We start from the raw sequence: 23,176 nt of genomic DNA, 5'->3' as shown, positions 1-23,176 counted from the left end.
GAGTCATTTTATCATAGAAAAAATGTTGCTACTTGTATTCGAAACACAAAAGAGGGTATACTTGAAAGCTGAAGAAAATGCTATTAATAGAGAGTCTCATATGGCGAGAATTCTCTCTCTAAAACCGGGCTTGTCTGTTTTCTTGTAACAATATTTATTCCTTTCAGATGTGCAGACATAAGTAAAGATACTACTAATGTATTTCAATCTGTTTATCATCCCTATATGTTTTAGGTCTTGTGACTTATCTCTGTAAGTAGTTTTTAAGATATAGAATGACTTGCTGCAATTCTGTAATACGCTTGGTAGGAATCTTTTAAAACGTACATACGCGCACGCACGCACAAATATATCAGACTTCTTCCTCTCTGTCATCAGTTTCTGAGACAGTTTTGGAATAAAAACAGATTATGTTCCAAAAAAGCCTCAATTTGTAACAGGGAGGCTAAAGGATGAATTTACAGAAACAAACAGTCATAGGGTATCTAGGAGTCTGATTGAGCAAAGAGAAGGCACTGAAAGGAGAAAAGGATTTTGTGTTACACAAAGGGACAGTCAACTTAAAATAAATTCAGGAAGGGAGCACATTTAAAAAAAAAACAAAAAAAACAAAAAAAAAAAAACACCCTTTACCTAACATTGTTACTTGACATATTTTAAGATCATTATAACAATCAGAAATCAGACAAAAAAAATCATCTCACTATACTTTGTGTATCTGACAGCCGTACAGTCCACTTCACTGTTGTAAAACCACCAAATTTGTTAGAGGGGATGTAAGGACAGATACACTACCTACAACTATTTCTAATTTTTTAAATTTACTAGATTTCAAATTGACAGTGTCCCTTTAGGATTTGCAGGCTATTTATTTTTAAGACTAACGGTCAAGAACAAAAACTTATTGGGTATGAGGACTCCAGTTATTGTTACTTGTGTTACAACAGTCCAATATAATGTCCCCAAAAAAGTATTCCCACTTGCTATCAATGCACAATAGTGTATACTTTCAATTAGCTACCTCAAGTCAGCAATTCTACAACCAGAGGTCACAACACACCTCCCCTCATCCCCAGACCCTCACAGCTGCAATGCTCTGTCCTCAGCAAGAATTATTGCCAGAAGTCAGCAAGTCCTCAATGTTACACATTAACCTACAACTAAAGTGTCAAAGTTTACAAGACACCATGGCACAGTAACCTTCATAAGGAGATAATCCCCTGGTTTACTATCTTTCTCTGAGATATGTAAACCAAAATATTTTATTCACCTTCAGTGAGATCCAGAATTACTTCCAACCCATTGCTGTATAAAAGCAAACAAATACAGTGCAATGGATTAAAACCAGAAATTACGAACCTGGAGGGAAGAACAGTTTAATGGTTAGAGCATGGCTAGAAGATAGGATATCTGGATTTTATTCACAGTTCTGCCACTGAGTCATTGAGTGATCCCTTAACCTTTCTGAGCCTCAGTTTACCCATCTGTAAAACAGGTATAAGACATCTACTTCCTTACCTAATAGGAAAGTTGTGAGGTGTGATTTAAGTTTGTAAAGCACTTAAGAAATTCTCAGAAGGAATATACAAGAAGTGTAAAATATCTGTTTATATGCTAAGACAAAGGTATCAACATCAGGTATCTTGTGATACAAAAACAAGAATGGTCAAATTGCAACTTCATTTTACTCAGACTTAAAATATTGATATCACTGTGCCACAATAGATTACAAAGACATCTAGGGGTTAACTGAAGGCACCTCAATAATTAAAGATGCATGTTCCAAATCCCAATAAAAACACTTTCAGCACAATTACTGTTTTCAGGACAGTTTTTCATTTCAGCTGAAAAGTCATTCAAAAGGAGAAACACCAGGGTAACTCATAAGTAATGCAACTTAAATTAATGGAGTTACATCAGTGTAAAATTGGTGCATGTAAGAGAATATGACTCCTGGATTTGTACTTCACTATAAGGACTTGTCTACACTCAAAATGCTGCAGCGGCGCAGCTGTGCTGCTGTAACACTTCAGTGAAGACACAACCTATGCTAATGAGAGGGGTTCTCTCAGAGTATCTGTGCCTATATCTCCCCAAGAGGTAGCAGCACTGTAACACCAAGATTTAGGTCAGTTTAACTGCACGGCTCAAGGGTATGGATTTTTCACACCCCTTAATGATAGTTATACCATCCTAATCTCCTAATCTGAGCGGTATACCAAGATATGGCGATCATCTGCCAGAACAGCAAAAGAAATATATGGTGCTTCCACCAGGTAACTCACAGACTGAAAAAGCAGTACAGACATTTGTTTCCAGAAGGCAGTGCTCTTGGTTTGGAAGGTTCCAGACACATCACTGCATTTATATCCTCTGTGAATTATCTGAAAGGCATTTGCAGTAACAATATCACTATAGTTTCTGACTAGAATATTCTACATGGGGTCTCAGAAACATTCTAATGTATAGCAGACAGCAGACTTTTTGAAAAAGAGGCTAAGATTTAGACTATGACTTTATGAAAGTCTTGATCTTCATTAAGTTTGCTATTAATATTACTGTTTATAACAGCTGTTGTAATCCATTTTAGTTTAAAGTCAGATAGTGATTACTCATCACACTAATTGTCAAGAATTATGCCACTTGAACATCAAATATTTCTACCTAATCTTGAACTTCATTTAAAATGTTATTCTGCTATAGGTACTGAATTCAAAAGCTAATTTTAATTCCAGTTACTTCTTGGAATAGAGAGAGTGTCCAGTATCAGAGACACGGGGTGTCAAGAATTGTGTTACCATAAACTATATCAATTTAACAATGCTAATGAGTTACCCTGGTGTTTCTCCTTTTGAATGACTTTAAACTGCAAATAATTCTCTTTAAACTGAGCTTGTCTCTTTTGGAGGTGGGGAGAGGGAGTGCTTATTTATAGCATATAAAGGTAACCTAAAAGGTCTTGTGTTCAATATTTTATTATTACTGTTTATTATTTGTATTATTGTAGCACCTAGGGGCTATAGTCATGGACTTGGACCCCACTGTGCTAGGCACTGTACAGACAGAGAACACAAAGATGGTCCATGCCCCAAGGAACCGAATTATTTCCTTTATTTGCATTTTTTTAAACTTTAGAAATATCTGGAATGCCAATTCAAGATGTACTTGGTTTTGGAGGACCTGATGAATAGTAATGTTGTTAGAGCTGAACCTTAAATGAAGTGAGAGTTTGAATATTTAACAAAGACTTCCTCATACCAAAGTGTTAGTCCTCAAAGTTAAAGAATTAACAAAAATTTAAAATAGTCTAATTTTCCCTCTCAACTGCTCAGCATTCTCACTCTTGAATCTTGGGAGGGCATCATTTAACTGATACTCCAATTATTTCATTTTCCAGATTAGACAGGATCTGAATTTTTAGTTTAAGAGACAAGCAGAAATATTTTTGAAGAAAGCTTTTCAGGATGTCTTTATATAGTATAAAGAAGCAAAAAATAAAGGAGGGGGGGAGGCACAGACTGACTCCTGTGTCTCTTTTCCTCTACACACCAGCTCAATTAACCCTTTACAGAAACAAGACCTTCCCCTTACCTACTCTACCATCTCAAGGCAGGGTGAGCTTTTCTGTAGTGACCCTTTCCAGTCAAGCAAGAGCTGATGTTGACTTTTTTTTCTTGAGGTTTCCCAATCTAGTTGTCCTGGCTGAAGAGACAATGCTGTGATGCAAGCACCAAGTGTGTAAAATTTATTATCTTCATGTTGGCAGTTTATAAGCACCTACATAGTATCTTCCTGATAAAATATTCCATCCTTCAAACACTGACCCTTTAATACACAAATTAAGAACCCACCAAACAGCACAACAAATTAATGAAGCCACCATTTACAACCGACTACAACTATCACCTTAAGTATCATGGTTAGTTTGATTTGTAAATTAAAACTACTTTCAAGACCTTTGAGAGGTAAACAATTGTTGCTCTAACTGCCTAAATCCATCTGTTCTAAAATACATTTTCTAATCATTATCAGACATGTGTGAAAGTCCAGGTCCTCCATTTTTTCCATCAAAGCTCAACATCAAAATGTTAAAAGTCAAAAATGATTTGTAGTAAAGTAGCAATACTATTACATTCTCAGTAACAGCTATTTGTGTGGGAATAAAGTATTTGAGGTAAACCTAGCAATAAGTTAATACATACAAGTGCTCATAAAATTTATCAATTATTTACTAGTATAAGTGATAACCTCACTCAACAGCGTGAAAAATAAACTATACCACCAGACACCCTGCAATTAAAGGAGTAACGTTTGTGTAACATTTCTTGTATGGTATGTTTAATGGTAACAATAAATAGACAGTTGATAAAATGTAGCTTCCAACTTCTTTCTTGCTTTTGTTCGACTTTCTTACCCTGGCTTCACTCTACTTTCTCTTTGTCCTTCCCTATAACTGGTCATTTTTCCCTTTTTTAGGGTTTTCTTCCCTTCTTGTCCTTCTTCTCCTGCAAGATTTCTGAATATCATACTTCTCTTTTCTAACTTATCCCACCACTCTGCTCTCTCCCTGCTGTTCTCACATCCACTTCTGTAACTACTCTCAGACCTAAACAACCTGCCCACTCTTTGTACTCACACCTGAAAACTGACACATAGGTTTAAAAGATGTCAAACTCTAATAGCCACAAGACTTAGACTACTAGCCAAAAACAGACACAGAAAATTGTGGTGATGGAAAGTGTGCCTTACTGTCCAAAAGCAACATGCAAATTAGAAACCCATCCTCCTCCAGCTGTCAGAAAAAATGAAAGTATTGGATTCCTAAGAAGGTGTGATCTCTGGTCCCTACTTGGGGGTTCCACTTTTCACATTAGCCTCTAGAGGTGAGGTATCTAATAAATTTCAAGCCCCCTTCTGAATCCTTTCTGACTATAGCAAGGAGTATTTGTCCCCAGGGCAGACCATCTTGAATCCTGCTTTGGAAGCAATGACTATGAAAAGGACTTGGCAGTCATGGTGGATAATGATATTAACAAGAAACAAAAGACAATTAAATCCTCAGATGTATAAACAGAAATATCAAGTAGAAATAGAGAAATTATCTTTGTATTTGGCACTGGTGCGACTACTACGGAATACTGGGTCTAGTTCTGGTGTCCACAATTCAAGGATGTTGATAAACAGGAGAAGGATATAAGAGCCATGAGAATGATTAAAGGATTGGAAAATATGCCTTTATAGTGAAGATTCAAGGAGCTCAATCTGGTTAGTTTAAAAAGAAGGTTAAGGGGTAATTTGATCACAGTTTATAAGTACATATAGGGGGAACAGAAATTTGGTAGTTGAGGGCTCTTTAATCTAGCTGATAAAGGTAAACAAGATACAAGGGCTGGAGGTTGAAGCTAGACAAACCAATGGGAAATAAAGCACACTTTTTTTTTTTTTTTACATTGAGTTTAACCAACCATTGGAACAATTTACCAAAATATATGGTGGATTATTTTTAAATCAAGATTGAATTAGAGCATATGTTAAAATCCAAACAGGGATGAATTCAGGGACAGGCCTATGTTATACATACAGGAAGTCATACTAGATGATCACTTTGGTCCCTTCTGGATTTAGAATTTACAAATATCCACATCCCTAAGAAGAGTACTGCTGCCTTTAAAAAAGAAGGTGCTATATCATTTAGCCTATGTTTATTGTGAACATTTTTACATGAATCAGCTATTACGGAAAGGCAAAATATCTTTTGTCTTCCTGGTACGAGTTGTATACAAATGTGACAGGATGCAGCCCTGTGCTCCTGTGTTCTCCTATAAATGGCTCTGACACCTCCAGTTTGTAACAACTGCTGTGTATGTTGTATTTTATCAACTACTCTCTTGCAGTCCCATGCAGCAATTCTATTTACAGTGTCTAACCCATACAATCATAAGAGAAGGAAGAGATCTATCCATACAAAGATATCCCTTTTAACCTGGCCTACTGGCCTCTCTCTCCCCCCACCCCCTTTCTCTTCTCCTCTCCTTGCACTTCCTTCCTGTGCTCCTTTCCTAATCTTTCAGTTAATTAACTAATTAGCGCCTTCACTCTCCCAAGTCCAGGCTTACCTAGTAATTAGCCATTCCTTGCCTCAACCAGGCCCTCTCCAGGGGAACTAAGTGAATTTACAGTGACCAGAGTGCAAGTTTCAGTTGCTGGTTCTTAGCACTCTGTCACACACCAACCTCCCCTTGTCTAGTGGAAAAGTTTATCCTTCCCCAGACTCTCCTCCTTTACCAGAAATGCTGCTCTCCTTGTAGTAGTCCTCCAGGGTCACCTTAGGGGTTCACCCTTTCTCCACCCACCAAAAAAAAAGCAAATCACATTTCAGGGGTGGAGTTGTCCCCATAATCCCTCTGGCCTGTGTGTTTCTTTGTATACTGCTTTCCTGTGTCTAGCTTCTTTCCTTTCCCCAAGGATTTTTTTCCTCCCCTGCCCTCTTGGGGGAGTTCTGGACCGCAGCTTATTTCCCTAATGGGAAGGAGCTCCAGTCCAAGCCTAGTATGATAGGGTGGGACAACATGTCCACAGCCCCAACCCATTTCCATCTAAATGTCCCACAAACCTAGAAGGGTAATTCAGCCATAGGGAAGAGATTCTTATCCCCATGGATGCATTCAAGCCAAAACCTTGCTCCTGGGAGCATCCAATAGGGCTTCACCAGTGCCTTCTTGACTAATGAACAGGCTGAGACACTGTCTACTAGATTGCTTGGATGCCACCTCCCCATCTTTACAAGAACAGTAGGTAGTTTCTTTTTCCTTCATGCCCAAGAGTCTCTGCCCAACTGCAGAACTCTGCAAACCCTAGTGCCCACACTGATACGTCCCTAGTGCCCAAGTCCCGCAGAGGTTTTTCCAACCCTCCTCCCCGGATCTAGTCCTTTGAACTGTCGATCCTCTTTCCAGGGGATGTCTACCCTCAACAAATTCTTCCAAGAGTTTGACCATAGCATCTCGAGTGACCAGCTGCTGCCCCCTAACCCATACCCTGGTGTTCTTAGGGATGCTCCGCAGGAACTGTTCTACAGTCAACGCATCCATGATCTCACCCACCATCTGAGTGTCCAGCCTCAACCAGCAGGTCAGCCAGTCAATCAGTTTCTGGGCAGATGCCCTGGGCCATAACCCCCCACCCCCAGTCCATCTACTTTTGCTTGTATTTTTCAGTGGATACGCTCACCTGGTCTAGGATGGCTGCCTTGACTACAACATAGTCCCATTGATCACTCATTACTTGAGCTACCCATCAAGCAGAGTGCTAGCCAGAGGGCCCAGGTTCCCTTTTTCCAACCTGCCCTACTTTCAACCCTTAGCTACTTTCAAAAGTCACCAAGAATATGTAGGGATCATCCATAGGGCCCATCTTACAGAGAGGGCCGCTGACTGTGCCAGATTGCTGCTTCCCACTGCAGGACTCACCACACCTTGAAGCAGCGGTTGGCTGCATAAGAGCTTGCTCTCAACTAAAGTCCTGTAGGCTTTTCTGTTGCTCAGCCCACCAGTCAAACAAGGACCGTCTATCCAGGTGCTGAGATTGCAGGAATGCCTGCAGGGTCTTCTGCACCTCCGTCTCCTGTTCTATCTCATGATGGAAGGAGCCATTGCAATGATTTTCTCCATCACCCCGACTGCTGAACCTTTGCACGTCCCCGTCAGTTTCTCAGTCAGCATGGATAAGGCAAATCCTGGACAAGCCACCATTTGTGACAAGGCACAGCCCTTCACTTCCATCTTCTCATATAAATGGCTCTGACATATCTGGTTTGTAACCGCTGTTGTGCACTTTATGTTTTATCAACCACCACCCTCTTACAGTCCTGTGCAGCAGCTCTATTTAAAGTGTCATACAATCATAAGAGGGGAGAGATCTCTCCATGCAGAGATCTCCCTTTATCTTTGCCCTGGTGCTTACTCTCTCCCTACTCTCCTCCCATGCACTTCCTTCCTGTGCTCTTTTTCTACTCTTGCAGTTAATAGGCTAATTATAATTAGCTCCTTAGCTCTCCCCAGCCAAGGCTGTTCCAGTAATTAGCCCTTCCTTCCCTCTATCAAGCCCTCTCCAGGGGAACTAATTGGATTTTCAGTGACCAGAGTGCTGGTTCAGCTGTTGGTTCTTAGCACTCCATTACAACAAACACTAAGATCTCTTACTAGAATTTTATAGCTCTGCTACAAACCTTAAGATAAATATTTGAGCATTTCCAAAGGAAGTTATGGGAATGTATTAATATCCGCTACCTACAGTTGTGAGGTTAAGTGAAACCAAATGCAATACCTTCGTTTTCATTACTCACTGTAATATTTTGATTTTGATTTTTTTTTTAAATCATGTTCTTTTTACCATTGAGACCTAGAACTTATGGCCAATTTCAGCAGCTTCTATATACAAAAGGTTAATTAGTTTTCTCCAAATGTACTATCAGAGGACAGGCTAGAGATTTTAAAGGTGATTTATCCAGGAGTAACTGGATCCCAGATGCAATCATCCAATGAAGAAAAACATAGTTGCCCCAGTGATTTTATAGCAAAATCTTTTTTAAGTGGTATTTATGTACATTGTATATGTATACTCTTCAATGCACAATGGATATTATTTAACTAGCTGTTGTCATCTGTCCTATTTCTTAACACTAACACTCAGTATTCACATTATTTTTTAACAAACTAATATGCATATGTATGTTCCCACTGATCACACACACCCTCCACAGGGTGCATTATCCAGAGGAATCGCTGCTCAAACAGCAAACTGTAAGGGGAGCTAATCAGATCAAAACTGAGATACAGTCTATAATGACTTCAATGGTGGGCTGCCTGTGGGAATCTGCCACTTCTTTTCACTGTCTGAAAGCTCAGCATGCCATCGTGATGGAAGGAAGGCTGCTGTATGTTGCTTGTGTTACTTCATTCCCTAAGGAACAAAACTCCTGCTCTGGTCTGACATGCACTCACAAATCCTGGATGCACTGACTGACTGGAAATGTTTGGGTCCTGTTTGTTTTAAGTTTAATTTTTCTACAGCCTCTCCCCCCATACTATGAGCATTTTGCATACATTAATGAATTATTCTCACAACGGGCATAGACAGCAATAGCCCCATATGACAGACAGAGAACTAAGGTATAAAGAAGTTAAGTTATTTGCCCAGTGACACAGAATGGGCCAGAGCCAGGAACAGAACCCAGACGTTGGAAGCCTGAAACAAATGCTTTAATTACAAGTTCATCTTTTTACTCATTTCCAACCTGAGAATGAAAGCAGTCTTCTACTGAAGATTTGTTTTAAACACAACTGAAGGGATGAAGAGACTACTGATGGATTTGTTTGCCTGTCCTCTAATGTGCTAAACTGCTTCTCTGGTTCCATTCAGCTGCTTGAGCAACATGCTACGCTTCAGGAAGAATGCACATGGCTGATTGCGTAGATGCTCTCCCTGAAACACAACGTTATCTGTTTTGCAAATCCCCCATTCTATTAATTTTAGAAGAGCTTGTGTGAGGTAGATCAGATGTACACAGAAGGAATCCGAAGTTGGAAGCTTCAGAACAGAGGTACTGATCAGTCAACATACATTTTCCCAGCAAGCAGTGGGTAACTACATTTCATTGATTTATGCTAGGTTTCTGATCATCCCAGGTGGCAGAAATTTTCCTAGAGTGGCTCTCCCATCAGAGATGGCCCAGGAAGAATAGAACATCTATACACCAGGTCATTAAGGTATCAGAAGAATAAAGGCCTCAGTCAAAAATCTATAAAGCATAAGTGCATTTTCTCTTTGGACAGGGTTCCTGAAACATCATTTATTTGATATGCAATTTTTTTAAAAGCAGGTTTACCATTAAATCTAAAAATACAATTATAGATGTAAAGTTTCTAAGAAAAAATTCTATATTAAAAAACAATCTAAGCACAAATGCTACATCTATTGGGCAAAAATCCCAGATACATTTCCAAGAGCAAAAGGTGAATAAAGTAACTGAGGGAATATATTAAACAGCTTACTTCTGGACATGATTTTTTTATATTGTACAGTTTATTTTTTTAAAAAAACAATGTTCAGTAGTAGGTCTTAGTTATTAATACATATATATTCCAGGTTAAATCTTGGCATTTTAAATTCCAGATTTGATTTTAAATTAAAGCTGTGCCTTGTGACAATATTTCAGCAGCATAAAACATGTGTTGGCTATCAGGTGCCCACCCTGTAACAATTCCAATCCATCTGTTCAACATTTAGGAACACACTGCTTCTAATAATTTCCAGCCATTCACTACATGATATAGTAGGATATGCAAACAAATTGGCAGTTGGAAAAAAAAAAAAAAAACAGATTAATTTACTCGGACAATTTTTGAATAAAAACTATAGCAGCACTTCAGCCACTCCAGCTATGATCAAGCAACCATCCTATAATCTATTAAAATCTTTGTATGTGTTCAGGCTATTGTGAGAATGGGCCATATCAGTGGGCTGTTTAACCTGGATTCAGACAATAGCATCTCAGGCCTTGTCTACTCTACAAAGATAACCACATTAACTACTGCACTGGCTCATGTCCACACTACCCTCCTTGGGTCAGTGCTGTGCATCCTCACCAGGAGCACTTCCACCGATCTAAGAAGGGCAGTGCGGGGAGCTGAGAGAGCCTGGTCTCTCAGCTCCGTTGGCAGCTCCCTGCCAGAAGACCAGCTGCCCCACACGCTCCCGGGCTCCAAGCAGGTTGCCCCACTCATTCCCTACCAAGAGCAGGGTCCAGCCGCTCAGCTCCCCGGGGGAGAAGGAGCAGCTGGGCTCTACATGCCTGGTTTTCTTGTCTACACTGACATTGCATCACCCTATCTATGCCAACATAAACCCTACACCTCTCGTAGAGGTGGTTTTATTACGTCAGCATAGCAGAGGAGTTACATCGGTGGGAGGAGCATTTCAGCGTGTACACCTCCACTGGTTTGTCAATAAAAACTGACTTTTGTTGACAAAATTCTGTAGTGTAGACCAGCCCTCGGACTCTTACCTCTATGCAGAAAGACATACTGTAAGGTATTTTTATTATTCATTAACAACATTGCACGCAGCACTGTACAGATCTGCAGGATACATATCTCCTGCTTCAGGGAACCATTCATGCAAAATGATGCACAGGTAGAGAGGATCAATCACAGAGCAGGGATGTTTTCTATTAAACAAATCTTGAAAAGTGCTATACGTTCCCACCACTAAACACATACAAGTTCCTCCCCATTCCCAACTGTTCTGTACATTTAGAAGCATGACAATAATTATTTCCTGATAATCAGTTTGTTTCTGTTGGGCAGACATTTTTACTCACACATTTATGCATACACAATTATAATCATATTGCCCTTCACATGTGCTGCTGACTATCTTCTGGATTCTTACATTGAGCAGAGCTAGGCTTAAAAGTACCACTCAAAAGAGAAGTTGGGCCATAGCACCTATGTCCAGCTCCCATTGCCTCAGACTCATTCAATTTCCAACCTGACCTCCTCAAGCACGCCTTTCTCATGATGGCCTCAAACCCCACCTCCCAGAAAGGGATACACAACAGCCATCAAGGCTTCAGTAGAGGCCAGAGAGCCTACCCTGGTACACCATGGAAAAGTAAGTCAGAAAGTCTCCATCCAAACAAGATTTCAACAAAGGGGGGAAAAATGTGTTTGCAAAATCTGACAACTCCCTCCACCTGCCATCCATCACCAGTTTTATGACCAGCTCTGCTATTATATTGTGTCCAGGGACGTGGCAGGTAGCAGAGGTTTCAACTACTCCCAAGCACCACAGATACATCCATACCATAGCTCATGGAGCTTTGCATGTGGTCAGCATGGCTGATTTGGAAAAAAAGAGAAAAATCCTTAAAGAATGTAAGTGTCCTGAACTAATCTTCCCTGTCCTACAAGATCACGTCTCCTTCTCCAACACATTTATGCAGTTGCTAAATCCTGTTTTTCCCCTTTATATCTACAAAATCTGCCTGTTCCACTGTCAAAATCCTCAGACAGGCCTTAATTTTAATCTCAACTACTGCAATTTCTTCTAATCCATCCTAAATGCTCCCACTAGTCACTTACCTTTTGCTTTCTGCTCCATTTCATCTTCAAATCCCTTTACGGAAACTGCTTCTGACATCAAGTTCCATGTTCTTGCCTTTCTAGCTCTTGCTTCTGTTCTTTCATCCCTTTTATATTTAAAATGTCCACTTCTACTTGTTCCCATACCTTCTTTCATGCTATGTTATGGCCTGAGACCCTTTTCTGATATAATCTTATTATGCCTCCACTCTTTCTTCCTTCAAGTCCCTCTTCAAAACAGAGCTATTCTGAAGGCCTATAAACCCTAATTTAAGAGAAAAGTGTTAATAAAATAGTCCAAAAATAAAGCGTAGCTTCTCCCATCCTTTGTCTACTTGTAAGCTGAGTCAGGGACCTTATTCTCTTTTGGCTGTAAAGCACGTACCATATCTATGAATAGCAATCATAGCAACACTGTAATCTTGCAAAACACCCTGGAAAAATGCCATAACAGCAAAAGCAGACAGAGCTATATAGAATCATAGAATCATAGAATATTAGAGTTGGAAGGGACCTCAGGAGGTCATCTAGTCCAACCCCCTGCTCAAAGCAGGATTACCTCTGCTATATCATCCCAACCAGGGCTTTGTCAAGCCGCAGCTTAAAAACCTCTAAGGATGGAGATTCCACCACCTCCCTAGGTAACCCATTCCAGTGCTTCACCACCCTCCTAGTAAAAAACTTTTTCCTAATGTCCAACCTAGACCTCCCTCCCTGCAACTTGAGACCGTTGCTCCTTGTTCTGTCATCTGCCACCACCGAGAACAGCCTAGCCCCATCCTCCCTAGAACCCCCTTTCAGGTAGTTAAAGGCCGCTATCAAATCCCCCTCACTCTTCTCTTTTGCAGACTAAACAAGCCCAGTTCCCTCAGCCTCTCCTCATAAGTCCTGTGCTCCAGCCCCCTAATCATTTTTGTTGCCCTCCGCTGGACTCTCTCCAACTTGTCCACATCCTTTTTGTATTGGGGGGCCCAAAACTGGACACAATATTCTAAATGCGGCCTCACCAATGCCGAATAGAGGGGAATAATCACTTCCCGTGACCTGCTAGCAATGCCCCTCCTAATGCAGCCCAATATGCCATTGGCCTTCTTGACAACCAGGGCACACTGCTGACTCATATCCAGCTTTTTATCCACTGTTACCCCCAGATCCTTTTCTGCAGAGCTGCTGCCCAGCTCGTCGGTCCCCAGTCTATAGCTGTGCATGGGATTCTTTCTTCCTAAGTGGAGGACTCTGCACTTTTCTTTGTTGAACCTCATTAGATTTCTTTTGGCCCAATCCTCCAGTTTGTTTAGGTCACTCTGTATCCTATCCCTACCTTGCAGGGTATCTACCACTCCCCCCAGCTTAGTGTCGTCCGCAAACTTGCTGAGGGTGCAATCTACCCCATCCTCCAGATCATTAATAAAGATGTTGAACAAAACCGGCCCCAGGACCGACCCCTGGGGAACTCCGCTTGTGACCGGTTGCCAGCTAGACATGGAGCCATTGATCACTACTCGTTGAGCCCTATGCTCTAGCCAGTTCACTATCCATTTTATAGTCCATTCATCCAACCCATACTTCTTTAACTTGCTGATAAGAATACTGTGAGAAACCGTATCAAAAGCTTTGCTAAAGTCAAGGTATATCACATCCACCGCCTTCCCCACATCCACAGAACCAGTCACCTCATCATAGAAAGCAATCAGGTTGGTCAGGCATGACTTTCCCTTGGTGAATCCGTGTTGACTGTTCCTGATCACCTTCCTCTCTTCCAAGTGCCTTAAAATGGATTCCTTAAGGACCTGCTCCATGATCTTTCCAGGGATTGAGGTGAGGCTGACCGGTCTGTAGTTCCCCGGATCCTCTTTCCTCCCTTTTTGAAGATGGGCACTATATTTGCTTTTTTCCAGTCGTCAGGGACCTCCCCTGTTGCCACGAGCTTTCAAAGATAATAGCCAATGGCTCTGAAATCACCTCAGCCAACTCCCTCAGCACCCTCGGGTGCATTGCATCCGGCCCCATGGACTTATGAATGTCCAATCCTTCTAAATAGTCTTGAACCTGTTCCTTCAGCACTGCGGGATGTTTGCCTCCTTCCCATTCTGTGCCACCCAGTACAGCAGTCTGGGAGCTGATCTTGTCTGTGAAGACAGAGGCAAAAAAGGCATTGAGTACCTCAGCTTTCTCCACATCCTCCGTCACTAGGTCGCCTCCCTCTTTCTTTAAGGGGCCTACACTTTCCCGAATCTTCCTCTTGTTGGCAACATGCCTGTAGAAACCCTTTTTGTTCCCCTTCACGTCCCTTGCTAGCTGCAACTCCAATTGTGCTTTGGCCTTCCTCATTTCATTCCTGCACGTTCGAGCAGTGTTTATATAATCCTCCCTAGTCATCTGACCAAGCTTCCACTTCTTGTAAGCTTCTTTTTTGCGTTTAAGTTCGCCAAGGACATCTTTGTTAAGCCAAGCTGGGACAGCTGGGAAAAAGAAGTAGACCACAAGAACAATGCAAGTCTATGGTAGCTCTTTCTTCAGTCACATAAGAGTTGTTTGGGATTGAGGGAATTAGTTTCTTTTCTGGAATACGCTTCCCGAGATTTCTGAGGTGAGAGCAGTCGGACTGCAACTGATCTCCGAATGAGAGGCAATAAACTGGACTCAGCATGGTGCTGTAGCACTCCAGCAGGGGGAGCATGAACTCAAAAAAGTACAAATAAAGTAAAGCCTACACTGCGCTTCAGTTGTGGAATGAGCATATCGAAACCGAGCAAAGATGCCCAGTAGGATAATCATGTTCGAGAAACACAAAAGGTTACAGGACAGTTAAGGTATGGTTCTCTAAGGCCATGTCTACACTAGAGAGCTTACAACAGCACAGCTGAACCAATGCAGCTGCACCACTAAGATCTCTCGTGTAGGCCACGCTATGCTGATGGGAGAGAACTCTTCCGTCAACACAGCACTGTCCACACCAGCACATCTGTCGGTGTAACTTATGTCACTCGGGGTGTTTTTTCCGCACCCCTGAGCGACATAAGTTATATCGACAAAGTTGAAGTATAGACTTAGCCTAAGAGAAAAATAAAGATACACTGAAAGAAGTGGTGTAGAGAATATTTATTGAGTTATAAAATAAAGTACTAGGGAGTGTCTTTTCCAAGAGAATTCAGAGGAATAAGGAACTGAACACATCCTCTCTCATCCACACAAAGTGGAAGTAACAACATCTAACAACTCAGACTTCATCCATTTCTTTATCAGTTCTGCATTCATACTGCTCTTTTACCCAGCCAACAGCATGCAGGGATTTGTTTACATTTCCAAAGACAACTTTCCAGAATTAAAAGGCTAGAAACATTTTCATTTAAAGAGGGAAAAAGAGCTTAGATTTTGCACTTAACAAAAGATTAACACTTCACCAGGTCCTGAAAATCCATCTGTCTTGTTCAGAATTTTTTTTTACTGAGCTACTTAAAATCAGGATGATAAGCCACAAGCATATTAAGGGATACTTTCATTAATACCAAATTAACAGACTGAAAACAAGTTTTGTGTGGCATATGGCTATTCTACCGGTACATATTCCTCAATTAAACCCACACAGCTCCTGTTTAAAACATGGACTGAAACTCTCCTACACACACCTAAAACAACTAAATCCCACTAGAAATGTTTTATGACAGTGCATCTACTCCAGAGAATATCATTATCATAAATACAGAGCAGAAAGATTAGAGGCATTCAGATGCCTTTGCATCTCATGACATCCACAGGTGGAGCATGGGCACCTTAACATAATCACAAGTCAAATTTGGCTCTTCTGCTCTCTGGATTCTCACCAGTGCAGACCCAGAGGGATTTAATGACTCCAGTTCAGTTATTCCAGATTGTCACTGATATTCTAGAACAGCTTTTTGGCCCTCCCTATCTTGTTTATTCTTTAAGTACTTGCTTAAAAGATTGTTTGAGAGTGACTTTCCTTCTGCATGTTTTAAACTAACCAACAACCTTCTTCATTTTAAGATTAGGCTGTTTCTCAAGCTACTAGACTGCAGTGAAGAGATTTTTTTTTTTTTAAACACCAGTCAGTATACTCTCACAGGATTCACTTAACAGGATGCCAAATGAAATAACTTTACAAAGAAGACCAATCATCTTGAGACCTGCAATTGTTTCAGCTAATGCTTAAGTAAGAATATTTAATGAATTCATATGTAGTACACCAACTGAAAGAGAGCAAGCAATAAATTGTGTTGGATACCTTACCTTTTTAAAACAGTAATACCTTTAATATATCTGCAAAGAGAGGATGAGTGCAAATGTGATTCAAAGTAATTGCATTCCTGAAGGAATTCCTGTTTCATTTAGATTATTTTTTTCAATCCTTGCATTCAATAAGCAGGTGCTGGGCATTTTAGAGGCTTTTCAATTTGAGCACAACATGGTAGATCTTAACATTAAATATGTTTGGATTACATAGGTTAGTGGGCACTTACCAGGAAATTCGCAGCAGTCGACAGGAATTACGCAAGCAACTCTGTGTAGCTTGCGTAATTCCCATCGACTTCCTAACTTCCCTTTAGCACACCACCTCTGTTGCACTGCGCCAATGGGAAATGCGTTCCTGTTGATGTAGCGCTAAGCCTTTTGAGGAGGTGGTTTAATTGAATTGACATCAGATTGATTGAGCGGGTCTTCACTGCCATTCAATCGATCCAGATAAATCGATCTGATGGTGGAGAATTTGCCGCCATCAGTATGTACATACCCGGAGTAACAGTTTTGATCAACTGTCTCCAAAGCTCCAGACTACAAATGGTACACACCAAACGACAAACATTCGAAGGTCAAGTAAACATGTAAACAACTGCTTAATACTATAATAAACTGAGTCATTACTAATCTACGAGATGTTATAAAAAGAGCCACTTCATAAGCATCAAGTTTAGGTTTTTATTGGTATTTTATTTATTTTAAAAACTCTGATTTCTAGAAAATCCTCTACCTCAAACAAATCCTTTTAGATTGAGTATAGTTTGTGGTCCCTGACTGAATAACCCAACTGTAATTCAGCAGAACAGCTCTACTGACATCATAAATCTCTTGAGCAAAAACAGAAAGATTACATAAAATATAAACAAAGTATAGTAATTGGAAAAAGTGTACTAACACAGCATTAAAAAAGAAACATGACTGCTAAAAGTTGCAATGTCATTTAGTCTGTTAAAACAGAATTATTTAAACAAGCATATTTTAAATTGTATTGTTTCTCCTGATGTTTTCAGACAATGCATTCATTAGAAATTAAAAGTATGTCTTTGTACAAGACATCCATTAACAAGAAATACACTTGGAAATTGACGCCTATAACTACTGTTTAACAGTTAAATTGCCACAATGCCCAGAGACCCAATCAGGATCTGATTGTGCTAGATACTGTCCAAACACAATAAAGATGCAATTCCTGCCCCCAAAGAATTTACCATCAGAGGTCTCTATTCTGCAATCAGATCTGTGACAACAGAGCCTTAGATCAAAGAAGAGTCCAACTTAAATGAACAGGGAGTCACCCACATACTCCCATTGCTCAACTGAGATCTAAGAAATTACTACTTTTACAAAACAGGGTCAGATACAAAAGCAGCCTTTAATTTTCAGAGTTACACTATCAAAAAGTTTTTGTTTGTTTGTTTTTTAAATAAAGATTTTCACCAACTAGAGAACTTCTTATCTATCTCTTGAATTATGCAGACAGACCTTTCACCTTCGAAGAGTCCAGACGAAATCCAACCTATGACAGTAGCAACCAAGAGTTACCACCACCTGATGGCTGGTCTGTGGCCTACCAAATGAGTTGATGAAACCAATCCAGTGGTTCTGAGGTTGGTGTCCCCAACACAAACACACTACAACTAGCATATCTGTTGTCAGTCATAACAAGGGAACCAAGCTAGCTCAAAGCAGTAGTGGACTGGGAAGATACAAACATGCAAACACTGGGTCTTTAATGAACAAGAACATTGTGGCAGTGTGAACATCACTAAGCAACCATGGATTAATTTTCAATGTCATGCCCTCCAGAAATTTATACACATCCTTTGCAAAGGCTGCTCTTTGGGATATAAATAAAAATAAAATAAGCTCTTTTCCTTTGCCAATGACACCCATTGCAAATAATCCAGATCTTAACCCAAATACAAACCAGACAGCTTTAAAGATTGGGAGAGCCAGGGAAAACATATGGTACCCAGCTTCTCAGTAAAGAAATTTTTCTAACTTATTTAAAGATCAAATCTAACTTCCCATGGTACTAGTACTGTCCAGTTAGCCATTATGTTTCTCAACTTTCTAGAAAAAAAAAGTTTTATAGCGAATGCTAACTTTAATAGAAGTGATGGCATTTGGTCAATGAAGAAACAAACAAAAAAACATGTATAACTAATTTAGATCAATCTTTTCAAACAACTTTCCTAACAAAAGAACCTCCATAAATGACATACTGGGAAAAGGACCTGGATAGACAAATTACCCAAGAGAAATGGGGTTTGATACAGAAGAGAGAACCAGCAATCTCAGTCTGTAGCACAATAAAAGAACATTTATGTAAGATATTGTTTCACTCATCCGTCACACCAGTCCAATTAAAAAATACATAAATAGATTGAATGGGGATAAATGTTGGAGAAATTGTGGTGAAAGAGGAGATTTTATGCATATATGGTGGACAAGGCCAGACAGAGAGTATTGGGATGCAATACGTAACCAAATATCAAATTGTTGGATATTTATTACCAAATGATCCACTGGTAATTCTCCTGGGGCTTCCTAGTGAAAATGGTAACACAAAGGGAAATGAGGAATTAATCTCTCATTTGTTTGTAGCTGTTCAGCTATTGATAGCCTCTCACAGGAAAAAGAAAAATAGTCCAACCATCAAGAAATGGTTCAAAAATATCTGGACGGTGATTGTTATGGAAAAATTAACACATCACTTATGTACCCAGCAAAATAGACAGACAACAAATAGATACTTAGATATTTGGTTACCTTTTATTCAATACTCAAAGTATAACACAAAAAACATAGTACACCTGTCCAATTTTTTTAATATTTCATGGAAATGCCCTCTGTTAAATATGTGTAATCTGAGACTTCACACAATTTAATAAAATCACAAGAAACAGCCTGATGCTCACTCTGTAGAATGGCACTGGTAACGCCCTGTTAAATAGAGAGATCTGATTACTGTATTTCCATGTGTCTCTTTAAAAAGCTCAGTGTGGTAATTATTATTGTTTTGTTTCTGATATTTACATGGCAAGGATTTGTAAACCTGCTTATACTTCCTAAATAAATCAAGAGTAAGAATTCACACCCTCCAGGCTGAGGATGAGGTATGCTGTTCCTAGCTCTACAGTAGCAATTTGGGGGGGCAAAAGTTTTTCACCACTTCTACCTCTGATTCAGCTCCATAAGTGACAGCAACATTGGAAGCTCCAGAAATTATAATGCTCCCATGGACACTAGCATTTTACTACCACATCATTTAACTCTGTTTACAGCATATCTAAATGTTAAATGTTCAACCACCATTTGCTGCAGAACCTTAACTGCACTATTTCTTCCACTGATGTTACCACTGGCTAGGCTTGCTGATATCAGCAACCATAGGAAATCTTTGCCAAAAGAACCCTGATACAGAAAAGGTCCTGTGTGGAAGTTTACGCTGCATGCCAGACCTGTTCTATAAGTAGAGAAAGTCCTCATTCTCCGCAGCTGCCAACTAGTACCTTTCATAAGCACAAAAATGTAGCTACTTAAAATAAAAGTGAAAAACAATGAAGTTTGATAACCAAAAGTGAAAGAATAATAAATCTCTCTTTCCCAAATTCCATTACAACAGACCGCAGTTCAGCACTATAAATTCCACAATCCCAGTTCTAATGACAATTTAGGTTCTGATCTTATACTATGTTGGGTATAAGCAGATTCCCATTGCAGTCAGTGAAGTTCCTTGCATGCGTAGCAGTGCATCCATACCCAACAAACTGCAGGATTATGACCTTGATCTCTGTGTCAATGACCAAAATAAATTAGACTTGTCAAATCACAACATAATGAAATTAAAACTTTGTTTATATCATCCCATTCCCCCCTCTCATAAAATGATCACCACAGAAAATATTTCTATTTACTTCTTAACTCGGGCAGGATATTTTATTCTGTAGTTTATTTTTTAAGTTTTGCAGAACAAGGAAGTCAAAACTAAAAAAAAAAAAAAAAAATGTATATAGTTTTGATATATTTCACAATGTTTCTACAGAACAAGGTTGGGAGGAGGATGAGCCAGAAACATGTCAAGCACCACTATTCACAAAAAGTTATCTCCTCCATCCCTCTAACTCCCCAACCAAACCTAAACACACATATCATAAACACGTTCACATTATATGTTCAAACACCAGGCTAGGGAGCATACCCCGCTTGCAAAACTGCCATGAAGATGTGCCAGCAGCCCAGGCCCATTGGCTTCCCTTTGCCCAGAAAATCGATGACAATGAAAATACTGTAACGAGAGATCCGTTGCCCATGGAGGAGAAAGAAAGAGGGATCTGCCCCAGGGCAAGTGGCTGAGCAGAATTTTGCCAGGCTGGGCTGGGCTGTACCCCCTCCCTCACACACCCCCGGGGTGCTGGAACTATTGGTATAGTGAGGAGACTGAGCGCCACTGAACCCAACTCTAAAGCCTGAATACGACGGGAACCCCTTCAAGCCGCACCCCGAGCTCCAGCACCTATGCACGCCCCCTCCCGCCCGCGACCGGCCTAACAGGCCAGGGGACCCTCGGCCAGCTCCGCAGAGCAGCGTCTCAGGGTGACCGGCGTGGCTGGGGTCTGGGCTAGCCAGGGAACGAGTGACGCGGGGACGGGGACGGGGGCGCTGGTCAGCGGGGATCCTTCCTCAGAGCGTGCTGGGGTACCACCACCCCCCACTCTGGTAGGACACCCGGGACCGTGCCCTCACCTGTTCTGCCAGCCCTGCAGGAGGTTGGTGTATTTGCTGAGCGCTCCCTCCAGCACCGGCTCCTTCCTGCGGCCGCCGCCGAGCGCCGGCCCCGCTCCGCCCCCTCCCGGGCTCGCGGCTGCCGAGCCCGGGCTGCTGCTGTTCCCTCCTCCGCCGCCTTCCAGCCTCCCTGCCGCCGGCCGGCCTGGCAGCCCGCGGCCCGCGGAGGAGGGAGACGAGCCCGCAGACGTAGGGCGGCTGCTGCTCCGGCTGCTGCTGCTGTTACTGTTGTTGCTGCTGCCGCCGCCTCCATCCCCGCTGCTGCTGTTGCCACCCTGCGCCGCCGCCGCCGCCGCCTTCTCCATGGAGCCCGCGGGACAGGGTCCACTCCGAGCCCGCCCGGCCGGCCGCGGCTCCTGCCCTGCTGCGAGCGAGTCCCCGGGAAAAGCCTGACTCACGCGCGCCGCGCGGACTGGAAGGGGAGGGGCCGGGGCCGCGGGGGGAGCCGTCGAGCCCGCCCCCTCCGCCAGTCGGGGCGGCGGCCGCGGATCCGCCCCCTGTCCAGACTGAGATGCAGGAAAGCCTTCCCCCGAGCTACCGCAGGCTCGGGAAGGAGGCTGCAGCCGGGAGAGTCCGAGCCAGCCCGCGAGAGAGCAACGCACACAGAGCGTGACAGCCAGGAAACACGCAACAGCACAACACACACACAGCCTAGCAGCTAGCGAGGAGTGCACAACAGGGTGTGTAACACACAGCAAGACCACACAATACACATATATACAGAGCATAACCGCCAGAGAGGAATGCACAACACAGGGTGTAACACACACAGCATCACACAATACACATACAGCATCGCAGCCAGAGAGGAGGGTACAATCCGTAGTGTTTCACACAGGACTGCCCACCACAGTACACACACACAAGCAGAGCATGACAGCCAGAGTGAGGAGTGCACAACACCGTGTGTATCAACACAGAGTACCTGCCACAACACATACACAGTATGTAACATATATATAGAAGAGTGCACAACACACATATATACATACACACAGCAATTAATGCATAGCACACAGAGAGTAGTGCTCCACTTCAATACAAAGGGTATAACAGCTAGCACACAACACTGAATACATAGCACATGGAAACAAGGGATAAACCCACAGGAGCTCTGAGTACAATGACTGTTTTTGTCACAGACTCCCTGTGTGATCTTGGACAAAGTAATTAATCTCCCTATGCCTCAGTTCTCCAGCTGTAAAATGGGGATAGTAATACTTCCCGGTCTCTTAGGTGTTGTGAGGATACATTCATTAATAAATATATACCACACAGCTGCTACAGCAATGGGGAACCTATAAGTACCTAGATAGATCAGACACAAAGGAGTGTGGGGGAAAAAACCCAGAGTATACGTATCAACATATGCATCAACATGGAAAATCTGGGCCAGTTCTGAGGCTCCAGAATCTGTAGTTTCAGAAGGTCCCCACAGGCAAACCCAATGCCAAAGTTCTGTGCTGGCTTATTCACTCCTCTTGCATGCATAACTTAAGGAGTGAGTGGGAAAGCTGAGTTGGGCTGTGCCTTTGTGGACCTGAAGATTGCTTACCTCCCGGGTGCTGGCCTTGTGCAGATTAAATCTGTCTGGCACTGAAGAAATCTCCCCACAGCTGAATGAGACATGAGAGCAAGTAGTGGTGGGGAAGAGGATATTTTAAATTTGAGTTGGTGGGTGGGAGGGAACCTACTATGCTTCCCTTGTTGGCTACCAGTTACCTCACCTGCTGCCCCCACTGAGGACATCTTCCTGTCCACTTACACTGTACCTAACTGGGGGGTCTTCCAGGCCCCTGCCTTCCTGGCCACTTCATACTACTTTCAACTAAAGGCTTCCTCATAGAAATGTAGGGCTGAAAGGGATCTTGAGAGGTCACCTACTTCAACCCCCTGCACTGAGCAGGACCATGGACCCACTTCCGGCAACTTCATATTGCCTCTGACTAGGTCTTCTTCCAGGGCCCCCTTCTTCTCCTCATCAC

At 41.9% G+C, this 23,176-nt stretch overlaps 1 protein-coding gene across 3 annotated transcripts in view; it reads right to left on the bottom strand.

Annotated features, from left to right (window-relative positions):
- The window catches only part of OSBPL10 (oxysterol binding protein like 10), a 168,805-nt gene extending 147,276 nt beyond the window's left edge, over nt 1–21,529 (bottom strand). For all 3 annotated transcript variants that reach the window (XM_067561842.1, XM_067561844.1, XM_067561843.1), the window contains exon 1: nt 21,153–21,529. In XM_067561842.1, coding sequence (XP_067417943.1) covers nt 21,153–21,496 — 344 coding nt within the window. In that variant the 5' untranslated portion in view covers nt 21,497–21,529. The remainder of the gene's footprint in view (nt 1–21,152) is intronic.
- Between the last annotated feature and the right edge of the window lie 1,647 nt (nt 21,530–23,176).

The sequence above is a fragment of the Emydura macquarii genome, unplaced genomic scaffold (genome assembly GCF_026122565.2).
Source record: "Emydura macquarii macquarii isolate MOO-44397 ecotype Brisbane River unplaced genomic scaffold, CSIRO-AGI_Emac_v2 contig_2422, whole genome shotgun sequence".
NCBI lineage: Eukaryota > Metazoa > Chordata > Testudines > Chelidae > Emydura > Emydura macquarii.
This window is presented reverse-complemented; position numbering and strand designations above follow the sequence as displayed.